General features: G+C 40.0%; 1 protein-coding gene across 1 annotated transcript in view; it reads right to left on the bottom strand.

Moving 5' to 3' along the window:
• Positions 1–433: 433 nt before the first annotated feature.
• The window catches only part of ATP7A (ATPase copper transporting alpha), a 2,674,176-nt gene continuing 2,660,680 nt past the window's right edge, over positions 434–13,929 (bottom strand). Inside the window, exon 23 of the mRNA XM_044057744.1 lies at positions 434–5,294. Within this exon, the coding sequence (XP_043913679.1) occupies positions 5,024–5,294 (271 nt within the window). The 3' untranslated portion in view covers positions 434–5,023. The remainder of the gene's footprint in view (positions 5,295–13,929) is intronic.

The following is a 13,929-nucleotide window of genomic DNA, read 5'->3' as shown; positions in this document are numbered from 1 at the left end:
TAATCTGTGACTACAACTTGTACTTCAAGTCTCCATCAAGCAAGCCTTCCAGTGACTGGCTCATTTTGAGCCCCTTACGAAAGCATAACATAAGAGACAAACAGCTTATGGACCTCATAATGAATATGGAGAACATGTAAACTCACTTCCCAAACCCATCTATGGCTCTACATTCTTATCTGGAAGTAGGACAGCAGAAAAGGACTACATGACTATTTAATGGGTGTCTTTCATAATGGGATATTTAGACAAGTAATCAGCCATTCTGCTGCTGTTATCCTACAGAAGGGCTTCAGAACACATGATCCTGCTAATGACCTCCTCATTTTGGAACCTTGCTTAGGAATCTCTGCCCAGAAGGTCCAGTCTTTGACAGCCCAGAGGATGTTTGGTCTCCTCAGAGCAGATGTCACAATATCAAGGTTTAGTCATGTTGTTTTAATAACAAGTTGAGTTGGGACATCGCCAAATAAGGGGGGGGGGGCATCCTGCTAGATGCACTGACAAGAGGTTGAGGGGGTCTGTGGTCAAACCCTTTTTTGCTTAATCTTTAATATCTTTCAAATATTGGTGCCATTGGGCTAATGGTGAGAATCAGGGTAGTCAACCTTATCAACACCTGGTACAGAGGATTCTTCACAAAAGTCAAAGTGCCTCCTCTTGCACTTCCTGCTGCGTCTTACAGGTGATGGGTCCAAATATGACAAAGAAGCCTACAAGGAACTATATATGCAGACATGATAATGTAAAGGCCCTCTAATCCCTATCTTATGTTCTTACAGTCTTGTGTTCTGACAGATGGTGAACAGCTAAAGCACCAGCCAAAGTAACATCACTGTGGATACAGGCAACAAAGGCAGTAAACACAGTAATGAATGCATTCTAGTATTATAGACCAACATTAGTACCACACTAGGAGCTGAAGGGCCTTGCTGCCCAAGTCTGAAACCCATCAGAGATGGCATTGAGGACCCACCCACACCATCAGCCCTGAACCCAACCAGTTCACTTCTGAAAATGTAAGCAAGATGCTTGTTGACCCCAGCTTCAATGCCAACAGTGTCGACCCTAAAAGGTAAAAAGCTGATTTTAATAAGAATAGCAATAATGCTGAAAGTTTCAGCAGTGAAACCGAGACTTACAGTCTGAGCCAAGGGGCGAAAGAGTTTCAATGCCAACAACAATGGTGTCAAAGCTTTTGAAAGCAGTAGCAAGACTGACTTCAAATGCTGAAACCCTAAAGGCTGAAGTCTCTCTATAAAGGCCACAGCAAGCATCAAAACGTCTGTCAATAAAGACATTGCTATCTGTGGAGATTGAATTCTAGCCTCACTGGGACCACCATGTGAATAAGGACCACTAAGGAGAAACAGGACATCTGGGAAGAAAAGCCTGGTGATGATGAGGTGTTTCTTTTTACCCTCAGAAACAAAGAGATAAACATGTTCTTTGGACTTGCTGCACGTCTTCATCTTTTTTGTAGCGGAGTTCAAAGCTGAATGGAATAACTCCAATTAAGATATAAATGATCTTGCACAGGAAAGAATGGAAAACAAAATTAATTTTCTCACTTCAGCATCTGAAATAGAAGAGAAAATGTATGTTCTCACTAAATGGCTACAAAATCGTCAAACAATTTTATATCTTAGGATCTACAGAAACGGTGTGAGTGCAAAATGAAGACTCCTAAATTGTAGACTTTTTTATCACCTGAAGATTAATTTTTCATTCTATCACTTCTACTATTATCATCTTTGTCAGTCTTATGCTTTTTTTTTCTTTGTTTCTGTTCATCTCTGTTATCTTTACCATGAATTTTATCAATCATGAGCTCAGTTCTCACACCTGCTCGATCTCAGGACAGAGCTTGGAGTCAAGGCACCATAAGAAGTAGATGCAGAGCTTTCTTTCATTTTTGAAAATAATAACTTGTTCTTCCTATATATAACTGTATTAGGGGTGCAAGACTCTCAAATATTACACTATTCCTGAAAATGCTCCTTTCCTAAGCAGAAAGAGTGTTTTGGGGTGGGATACCGTACCACACTTGCATTTTTTGGGAAATTCTACTGTCCATGCTGTACCAATCTACAAATACACCCCCCCTAAAAAAAAACAACAGGAACTTTGGAATCTTTAAGGTAAAACACCTGAGCAGCTGTGTACGACAACCAGTAATAAAACAACAGAAGTAACCATAATACAGTATGAAAGGCAAAGTAAAAACTCTCAAAAACATAAAAATAAAAACTCTCAAAAAATGAAAATAAAGTAAAAACGCTCAAACAATAACTATATATTTTAACATTAAATTCTAAAACAGGAAAACAATTATCAAAGATAAAGCAACAAGTAACTGACTATAATAGCTGACGCAATAATAGCACTGAGGCCTAGGATGTGACAGAGAAGGAAAAATTGTGTTAAAATATGGAGAAAAAAAAAAAAAGGAAAAAATCCAATCTGGAACATGATTGGGACTCAAAAATTATATAAATGAACTATACCACCTAAAAAAACACTTTGAAAAGAAGAATGTAAGTCAACACTGCCTGAAACCATTTCTCTGATGCTTGCTGAATGTGCAGCAAAAGATTAATGGAGAAGAAGAAGCTTGTTGCCACAGCATTATGGGTAAAAAGGGGAGAGGCTAGTAGCCTAGGAAAGTTTTAGATGTTGAGCTGACTAAAGGCCTGTAGTTTTAGTGTTGTTGATTAATGAGGATGGACTTCATCTCAGAGGTATAAATATACACAAACACATATACATTTCAACATGATTACATGATTTATTACAGACATCTTAAAATATAAACTATTAGTTTTGAATTTAATTACTCTTTAGTGCTGTAGTAAAATTAGTATCCCATTTCTAAAGACAGGCATACAAGAAGAGAGGGAACCTTATGACCTGGCATTTAAGAACACTGATTGTCTCACAGAACTACATTTTCAAAATGATTCAAACTAGATGAAGTGACCATTTTCATATAAAAAATACAAATAAAAATAAACACCACAAATGAAAATGACAATAAAATGGAGGACTTTCCCCTCCACTTGCAATAGGATTTCAAAGATTGCATCACCATTCACATACTGTCAAAGCAGCAGTACTACATAAAGGGTATTCTTATAGCATTTTCAATAAATAAATTAAAGTGAAAAAAAATGCAAATCTTTGCTTTTATGTTTTCATTATAATCTTAATTATTTTTTTCACAGCTTATTACAAAAAATATGCAGAAAAAGGCACTGTATTTGGAGAGACACAAGGATACTGTACTGCTTTTATTAGTTAATTTGCCAAGTCTAACTAAAATGCACTGCCTCCTTTGACATATGAAGTCTTAAGGATGAACAATGTAGAAACAAGATACTTTATTTGTGGCCATACATATTACAAATATGTAAAAATCTAGTAAACCACACACAAAAAGTAACTAGCTCTGTGGCACAGACGGATAAGCCCCTGGCTATAACTCAAAACAAAAATGAGTTCAAAAGGCAGGTAAGGCTCTGGCACAACCACACATGAGAGGAAGGGAACAAATGGGTGATGCTTACTCACCCATCATGGGGGCTGGAAAAGGCAACTTCCAATGGGTCAATCACAACAATGCAAACAGAGGCTTGCACAGCTTCAAATTGGGGGGGGGGGGGTAAGCTTAGCAATACCAAGGCAGTGATGGTATCATACACTAGCTTACGAGTGGAAGCACACATTCATACAAATAGGATACAGAATATCCCACAGAGAAGTGGTTGCTCACTTCAGCTTTTGGAGGAGGAGTCAAAGCCTTACTTAGAAATGCTCTCATGGCTTGGATGCTGGTGAGGGCACTAATCACCTCCATGGTTGCCCCTCAAGTTGTCTCCTGTACTCATTCTACGGATTCCCCAGTGATGAAGGAATGAATGGTCTGGCTCAAGACTGATAGGGAGAGGCTTGATTGTCAGCAGGCATGGAGGCAAAAGACACAAACAGCCTAACAATTAAATTAAAATGCATAAATACATCCGAAGCAGTGTACAAATCAGAAAAATGATGGACACTTCAGGTTTAACCAGTACTGCTGTTTTAAACTACCTCCAACAACTACTGCAACACTAGTGCAGCCCTTTATGCAACAAGGATATGCACATGGTTCAAAGTGCTTTACATTTGTGACAGTGCTATGACAGTGTTAAAATGTCTGAAAGCAGACTGTACTGCATCTGAAGCCTGTAATAAATATTCATGGCTGTGATGAACACAATTCTATACAAGCACTGCATCAAGCTTGCTGAATTTAACTCAAGAGTCTGTCTCCTCTCTCATTTCTAATTACTTTCAACATCATCACATTTTCCAAGGGGAATGCAGAAAACAACTGTAATGAAACCTGTAATTTTCAGCTGGCCATGGAAAAAAATGCTGGCGGACATAGTCAAAGCTCGCAAAGGCTATACTTCTACTGGTTTAAAAAAATTGTAAGCAAGCTGCAGTCCAGGAATAAATGGTGTTGCCCAAACTCTAAACATTTACCAAACAACATGGTACTTTGAAATCTTCTTTCTTCTGGCTGAAGTAATACAATCTCTTTTGCCATGATGCAGTAACTACAGAAGATGGTTTCAGTCCTTATTTTTTCTTTTTTTTTTTAACTACACATTCCTGTAGGTCTGTATCATATTTATCTCTTGTATGTTAAAGAACAGTAGCCATCTGTAGCACTGATCTGTGAAAATCTTCAGTGTTTTACGTACAAGTGCGATACACATCCATCATCCCACTTCTTCTGCAGACCGACTTTCATGGAATTAGGGCATAAATCTAACAGACTCCAAGTGCACAAAGAATATTAGGGGATGCTCAATTTATAAGTTAACTCCTGAGAAGCTGAAACAAAAGTCTAAGTGTTTCAATGAGAAGAAATCCTTCATTTTAATTTATATTTCAGTCTGCAAGACCTAAAAGACTTCGGCAACTTTTAGTGCCAGCCAGAGCACTTGTAAAACCAACCTGTAAAGGTTATCCTCCTTTACACATCATCTTCATCTCTGAGATCTCCAAATAGAAGAGAGTGCTTGTCTGGGTCATTGAGTACAATGCTGTTGAGAGAGCGTTTATCAGATCTTAAGGAATTTATTGAGGCTCTGCTGCTATTCAGTATTTGGGCAAGCAAGCTCAGTTTTATAGATTCTCTGCGGGTTTCATCAATTCCGATATGTACACTGATTTCTGAGGCAGACTTCTGTTTTAACTGGCCGCAAACTTTTGCTTCCAATTTTTCTGGACTTGGCTTCTTATATCTAACAGAGAAAAAAAAAGTAAATGATAATTTTTTCATCAGCAATTATGATCCTTAATTTGCATTCTGAAGACAGCATAAAATACTCTTCTTAAATAATGACATGTCTAGATTATTTTGTAATTGTTTATTAATCGGATTAATCCTAATGGGCAAGGCCAATTCGTTCATGTATGCTTAGTTAACTGTGTTAGTCCTGCTGAGCTATACTCACTCTCAAAGAGCCCAAGTGGAAAAGCCCTGCACAATCATGAAAGAACATTAAAAGGCTGAACACAAGCCTATAACCGATAAATTAAATAGCAGACAGACTTCATGTACTTAAACTTTATAACAGGGATTTAAAGAAATAAATGCTGAAAATTGAGAACATTTGCTATAGTGGTACATATTCACACTAGAGTTTACATATCAGCTTACAATACAACACACTGAAACAAACAGTGACACATATTGACAGCTCCTTAAATATTTTAAGTTTAATCACATAAAACAAAGAAACATATATAATCATGACATTTCAGACAATTACATACAGAAGTTACAGCCTATTGACTGCTACACAAGTAGCAATTTACTAAAGGCTTTCTGTAATAAGGGCAATGATGGCAACATCATACCTGCTGCTACATAACAACAATACCTTGGCATGATGCTAATCCCCTCTCTCACGTTCGGTAAGCATATCAATAAAGTAGTCCAGAAAACACTTGCTCAGTTAAGGCTTTCATAGAAAATTTCACATCTTCTCTCCCCAGTTGCATACAAGGCATTAACTAAATATGTGCTAAACCCAAAATGGAATACAGTCTCCCTCTATTAGTGCTCCATTTTGGCTATAAATCTAACAGACTCCAAGTGATACTAAATAAAATTTGTAGCTCTCCCTTACTGGTACAGACCTATACCTGCCACTGTGACCTACTCAAATGATCAACCTGGCTATCCATTCAGAGCAGGGCTATATACTTGCTCAGTTCATTTCTACTTAAAATTGTGATATTTTGTCAACGCCCTCCCTCCCACATAACCAAATTACTGGTTAGACCTAAATCATGCCCTCCCAGCAACAGCAATATCCTCTCTCTTATCTGGCCCATTCAAATACTGGAGAAAAAGCACTCCATTGTCTGGGGCCTGCCACCTGGAATCATATGCCTGCTGAAATTAGAAATGAACAGGTATTTACTACACTTAAGGCTAAATCAAGAGAACACCTGTTTAAAGCATCCGATTGTGCATGCTTTACAGACAAAGGTGAACAGCAACCCCACAATGTTAACAATGTTTAAATGCTGTAAATACATACTGTAAATACTGTAATTATAGCTTCTTGTATAGCATGATAAGACAGATAACATCTTGTTACATATTGTCTAAATGCAAAACTGTATGCAATTGTACTGTCTGCTTGTAATCTTTTGGGCTGTACGGCTCCCTGTGAGCCTGGGTTGTGGCTGCAAATGGTCTGTGGACCAGCCCACCCCCCTGGTAAACAAGTAATAAACAAATAATGCATTACATTTGAGACTGTTAATACATGGGGCTTTCAGCTAGCTCAGATGGGTATTTAACCTAAGTCAGGAAAAAACAGAGTTGCTACAGGTGAGTATGTGGTTCGACGGTGTAACTTAAAAGAAATAAACAGCACATAGCTAAATATACCACCCCAGTAGTACTAAAAACACCAAAAATGGAACTGAAATAAACCAACAAAGTAATAAAAATAAAAAATTCAGTGTCAGCTCGAGATCCAATGGAGACTTTTAATAAAACAGCCATTAAAAATACAACAAAACACACTAGTATGTTTTGTTGTGTTTTTAACGGCTGTTATATTAAAAGTCTCTATTGGATCTCGAGCTGACGCTGAATTTTTTCTTTTCTTTTTTACCTGAGTAGTAATGCAATTGAACCTACCATTGTTGGTTAACACTTTTGGATAGGAATTGATCATAATATTGGGTCCATCGCATATAACTCTACATTGACTACATGAACCAGATTTAGTCATACCATGTCATTCACCCTGGACATTGGTTCTTTCAATGATTTCCTTAATATTCTTAATCTTTCTGATGAAGTTTCCTGCTTGGAAAAGAAAGCACTCAATCTGACTATTGGAATGAATCTTGTTTTATTATTTGGCAAATTGTCAATTTTCAACTGTCGTTTATCTTTATGGTGTGGCTGCCTTCATTGGGTGCTGTGTGTTAACCAGACCTTGTGTGAGGTTATTTGGCATTTTTTGCTACGGTCATTTCATCCTCGTTTTACAAGAAGTTTATTCCATAGCATGTGCAGTCTCTGGGTTAAGAACCTGTCCCTCCAGCATGTTCTGTTGATTGTGGTAATGAGGTTGAGGTCTCTGGAGTGTGTGGTGCGGAGGGATTGGGATTTCTTTAGATGTAGCATTTCTAACAGAGCTAGGTCAGACATGGCTTTGTAAGTCAAGCAGAGATTGCCTCTAAGTAGACGATATGAGACAGAGAATAGTTGGAGTTTTTTTGAGTCTGTCCACATAGGACAAGTGTTTAAGGTCTAGGATCCTCTTTGTGAGGTACATTTGTGGCCTCTCCAGTTGTTGCAGGTGTCTAGTGAGGTCCATGCCAAATGGGGCATTGTACTTGATGACTGGCCTAATGAGGGAAGAAATGAGATGTGCCACAGAAAAAGGACTTTCTAGCCACAGTGGCAATGTGGTGGTCAAAAGAGAGGTTGCTGTCAACCTGTGTTCCTAGATCTCTTATAACGCCTTCTGTGTTCAGTGGACAACCATCGATGTGGTAGTTCAAGGGAACTGGGTTTTTCCCAAGGGGGATACGACACATTTTTTTGGCACTGAGCTTAAGGCCATGGTTCTAACACCAGTCATTGGTCTCACTGAGGCCTTTCTGTAAGATGTCAACATCACTTGTAGAGTTAATAATAGCTTCAAACTTGCAATCATTTGTGAACTTTGTCAGCCAGAGTCCCTTCCTGTTGGCCTGGCCTTCAGAGAAGTAGATAACAAACAGGAGAGGACCAAGGACCAAACCCTGTGGGACTCCACTCGTGACTGGTCTCCCGTCTGACTTGGAGTGAGCTACTTTCACACTGTGGGTTCTATCTGTTTTCAACCCACATAGAGATATAGGGGCTCATGCCTAGCTTAGTGAGTTTTTCTATGATTCCTGACTGAGGAATGGTATCAAATGCCTTGGCCAGATCAAGGCAGGCTGTATGAACCACCTTGTCTTCATCCACAGCTCTGGTGACTGACTCAAAGAAGTTGACCAAGTTGAGCAGACATGATCTACCCTTGACAAAACCAAACTGTGTATGATCCAGAGTTTGGAGATTTCCTATAGCCTTGTTTATTAGGTCCATGATGATGCATTCCATAGCTTTGCATATCAGACTCATCAGGCAAATGGAATGATAGTTCTCAGGCTATGTAGCCGCTCCTCCCTTGTAGAGAGGGATGACTGTAGCAGTGTGCTATTCGGTAGGGACAAAGCCTGAGGTGAGGCTGTGATTGAACAGGACACACAGGTGAGGTGCCAGTTCACTCTGTAGTTTATGAAGAACACAGCTGGGGATATTGTCAGGTCCCATAGAAGCTGTATTCTTGGCCTTGGACAATGTTGTTTTAACCTGTGCAGCAGTAATACTGGGTGCCAGGGAATCTACTGGTATTTTGATTGGTCCTTTGGGGGGAGGGAGGGGTAAAGTTGGCACTGAATCTGTCAGCCAGTATATTGGTAATATCTGTTGGCTCGGTATAGGAGGTACCATTGTGCAGTAGCTCAGAGCATCTCTGGGTATTGCGTGGAGATTCTTTACATAACTATAGAAGGCCTTGTGGTTGTCTTTACTATCTGCTGCAATTCTGTTTTCATAGCTAGATTTAGAGGATTTGATGAGGGATCTCATCCTTTTGTTGAGGCTGATAAGGGCATTTTTCCAGTCTTGGGACTTCACCTTATTCCACATCAGTTTCCTCCTTCTGCTGTAGAGATTGTTTATGACAGCGGATCACTAGATTGGCTTCCTTTTTTTTAAGGAGAGTGTCTTGGTTCTATTGGGTATGGTGAGATCCATGCATTTGTGTGCGTTTTTGTACAGTGCATTGGTGTATGATTTGGCAGTCATGCAACTATTCTCCATTTGAATGGGTGCAGTGAATTTAGCCACCTCTGTTTTTAGGAGCTCAAAGTTAGCTTTGGAGAAGTTTTTTTATGGTGGTTACCTTTGTGGAGTGGGGTGGATGTGGATTTCCAAGGGGATTAGTTTGTGGTGGGATCTAACCAGGGAGGAGTTGACTATTGGTGTACAGCAATGGTCACCCATGTTAGTAATGACCAGGTCAAGGATGTTGTTACCTCTAGTGGAGGTAAGAACACGCTGGTCCAGGACACTGGAATTAATGAATTCCAGAAAGGGCTGGGCAAGTGTATTGGTACGTGAAAAGTTTTCCCAGTTAATGGAGGGGTAGTTGAAGTCACCCAGTAGGTGATTGTTACGTTGGATCCTAATATTCTTCAGGGTGCTTAGGAATATGGAGTGCGAGTCTTGGGACATGGTTGGGGACCTACAGCAAGCTACCACCTAAGTCACTGTCTAACCCAATGTTAGCTGCACCTGAAGTATCTCAGATGCATTATGTTTGGTTACCAGTCTGGAGGTGTGCGCATCCTTTATGAATATGGAAACACCACCACCTTTGGAGCTTCGGTCCAAGTTCTGGGGCCAAAAGGCGTGGAATGAGTTATGGCCTGGTAGTGCACTGGTGCTTTCTGCTGCCTTGAACCAGGTCTCTGTTACAGTACAAATGTCGATGTTCTCCACTTTAAGGAGTGCTTCGAGCGAGTGCATTTTGAAATTTAGACTTCTAACCTTGAGCAGCATGACCCTCAGATTGCATTTGTTTGTAGCTGTTACGGTGGTAATTTGGACTTTGGAACACTGCCTAACAAAGGCACTACAGGGGTGGCAACAGCCTTGGCCAGTATCTGGAAGCCCAGGGGTGACAGATGTAGGCCATCTCTGGCAAAGCATCGAAGTCTGTCAGTCATGTCATCCCAGGCAAACAGATAATGGATCCCCTTAGAATGACACCAGAAACTTAGCCAATTGTTGAAAACAATCATTTTTTGCTTGTACTGTGGTGTCATTCTGGGTGATCGTAGAATGCTGCTCAGGGCTAGGGTCATACCCGCTTGGGCTACATAATCCAAGAGCTCCTCCATGTCTCTTTTCATGTAGTCCAGGGAGGTACTTCTTAGGTCATTCACACCCACATGTACAATGACAGAGTCATATTTCTACCTGTTGTTGAGGGACCTGAGTGCATGCATTATGTGGCAGATCACAGGCAGCTGACTGTTACTTTCTCCTTAATCAGCCTAGTGAGTGGGACATCAGTGTGCCTCACTATCGAGTCAACTATGACTAGTGTGCTGGGTATGCTGTTTTGCCTTAGGGGCTTTAGTTGAGTGGCACACTGTTTAGGAGAGTTATGTGTCTCGTGATTAGTGTTGTGTTGTGGTGGTTGAGTGCGTTTCTGCCTTGGAGTTCTCTGCTGTTTGGGTACATTTTTGTTGAGAACCTCAGCAAAGGTGCATGTGTGGGTTGTGTTTTTATGTGAAGACAGTGCTGGTGTGTGTTCTGGAGGGCTATGTGTTCCATGTGGTGTGGTGTGGTGCAAGAGTTGAACTTCTCCTCTTGACCAGTTATTCCGGTCTTGGCTGGAGAGTGCGTGGCTTCCATTTTGGATATATAAGTGCATCTCTCGCAAGTCTGAGTGTTGGGAGGTAAGACGAGAGGGTTGTCAGTGTACATGAGGCAGTTGCTACATTGCCTCAGGATGCCCAAGTTCACCAGGTTAATAGGAGAAGCACAGGGAACTGACCTTTAGACACGCCTGGAGGGGTGGGCATTAATAATAAGTACTGGAGCTGTTTCCTTGTAGAACATTTAGTGTGGGTAGCACTTTTGCATGCTACAATAATTGCTACAAGAAGTCTGGTAGAGTGCTAAACTAATAACCTAGTAAAAGTGCAGGAGAGGACAGAACTAGCAGATCTAAGGGAAAATTTGAAGAGCAGACTTTGGCACCACTCAGAAACTTACACAGCAAATCTGTATCTGGACTAGACTAGTTACAGGAAAAGTGCAAACACGGGCTTTTAAACCAGAAAGTTGAAAGAGATGGAAAAACTGCCCAAACAGCCAATAAACTACAATTTCTGGGCCAGAAACCACTTCTCTTGTGTTAGATAGGCTACCTAATGCTTACTACTCCCACTGACAAGCTAGAAGGCTTCCCTCTAACACAGAAAGGCTTAGGGGCTCAGAAGCTTACAAACAGTCCTACAGTAACATTATGGGCTGCAAGAAGGACATAACAGAATATGAGCCATAATGACACTAACATCAGCTGTAACAATATAGACAACTTTAAATATAACATGATACATTGGGTAACTAAAGACCCTCGATTCCTACAAACAATAATAAATGCAAAACAAGAGCAACAGAAAATGCATCCAATGGTCTAAGTATCAAAATCTTACAGTAAATGAATCATAGGAAAACTCAAGCCAACCGAGAGTTGCAAGTATTTACTCCTTGCCTGTACCAACCTGTAGAATGCACCTCCTCTCTTGAGGAGGGTTAGACCAGTCAAGTCCAGGGTGAAATTGTGAATACCCATCCAATCATTCAGGTCATGTTTGAGGTAAGACACTGTATCACATTGCTTAATTTGCAGGGGGGAGTCTACTCCAGAGGTGGAGGAGGCACTGTGTAAAGAACATCTCTCTCCATCATGTTTTATTTATATGATGGTGAAGATTAAGGGCCCTTGTTTTAGTACTTGGGAGACTATTTGTTTTGTGGAGGTACAAGAGATCCAGGACCACTGGGTCCCTAATGGAATGGAAGACAAGGCATAGATCTCCTCTCAGGAGTCTGTAAGTTATTGAATAAAGGGGCAGTGCTTCTAATATAAAGGGTCAGTGCCTCTAGTCTTTTCTGGTAGCTTAGGGTTTTTAAGCCAGTGGTTTCATTTAGGAACCTCTGGGGTCCTTCCAGTTGTTTGAAATGCCTAATGAGGTAAATCCTTTAAGGTGGTGGTATATTCAAAAACTGGCCTAATCAGCACTGAATACAAGGAGTCATTGACCTTTTTAGATTATACTCTTTTGGTAGTTAGCTGCTTTAAGTAGAAGAATGTTCTGACTACTGTCTTTTTATGATGATCAAAAGAGAAGGAATGATCAACCCAAGTTCCAAGGTCTGCAGCTACATTCTCATTTTAAAGTACTGTCTGTGCCATATGCTTGGGGGGGAGGGGTGGTATCTACCAACTTGTGCACTTTAAAGCAATTGATCCATTTTTAGTTCATGGTCTACAGATCAGAAATGTAAATACCAGCAAAAGAAGTCCCAGTATTGAGCCTTGTAGGACATATTTGATCATCTTCCTATTTTCTCATGAGGCACGTGCCACCCACATTATGTGGATTCTGTTTTTTAACCAGTTGGCCATTCCTCTTACTACAAGGATATCTGCTTATTAAATATGATAGCATTGGGGATGGTGACTTGGCTAGGTCAAAGTATGCCATGTAGATATCACAAATGCTGCCAACAGCATGTGCTACCCTTTCAAAGAAGTTAGATTCATTAGACAGGATCTAACCTTCACAAAGCCAAACCGTTGCTGGTCTAGCCTGATGAGATTTTTAATATAACAGTTTATCAGGTCAGTTAAGTGTTCCATGTCTTTGCAAATGAGACTCATCAGGTTGATGTGCCGGTTAATTCCCAGGGTCAGTGGTGGAGCCACCATCCAGGACAAAGCTTGTGGCTAAGCATAGGTTAAACAGTTTTAAGAAGTGGCTCTGCCAGGGCTTTTTTAGTACTGTTTAATAAACAGCCTCTTATACTACCAGGTCCTATGGGGGAAGTATTTTTGGTCTTGGACAGCATCTTCAATAAATGTTCTTAAACAATGATGGACAGTTTCAGAGATTCAGGAATAAGTGGACTTTAGATAGTTGTCACTGGGGTAAAATTAGCATCAAATATTGTTTGCTAGTAAGTTGGCAATGTCCACTAGATCATAGTAAGGGGTGCAATTCTGAAGAAGTTCAGAGCAAAGTTGGGTGTTACTTCTTAATTTCTTAATGTAGCAAAAGAAAAACTTGTAGTTGTCTTTGGCTTCAGACTCTAACCCAAGTTCATGGGCTGCTTTAGTAAACCTAAAAGTGTCCTACAAAGTTTTTGTCAAATTTACAATCTTATCCTTGGTATGAGGGTCTGTTGATCTGCTGCATAATTTGTTGAGCTTTTTTTTTTTTTTTTTTTTTTTTTTACTGTAGACTCTATTTACGTTTCTCATTATAATTAGAACTGATAGAGACTGAAAGGTCTTCACATTTATCAGTATGGGCACAAAACTCACTTGCAGAGTTTCCTGCTGTGGCATTGCCTGGGATTTTCCTGCTATAAGTGAATTTTGAAACTTCATTATAGAATTTAATGAGATTTGTACTTATGAAATCTTTGAATTCAGAGATATTAGATTCAGCAGGTTTAGAGATTTTGAAGGAAGTGGTCACTAATTCATGATGTGACAAGGGTAATAG

Source organism: Protopterus annectens, chromosome 15.part0, assembly GCF_019279795.1.
Source record: "Protopterus annectens isolate FY-2018-M chromosome 15.part0, PAN1.0, whole genome shotgun sequence".
NCBI lineage: Eukaryota > Metazoa > Chordata > Ceratodontiformes > Protopteridae > Protopterus > Protopterus annectens.
Note: the sequence above shows the minus strand (reverse complement) of the source record. Positions and strands in the feature narration are given on the sequence as shown.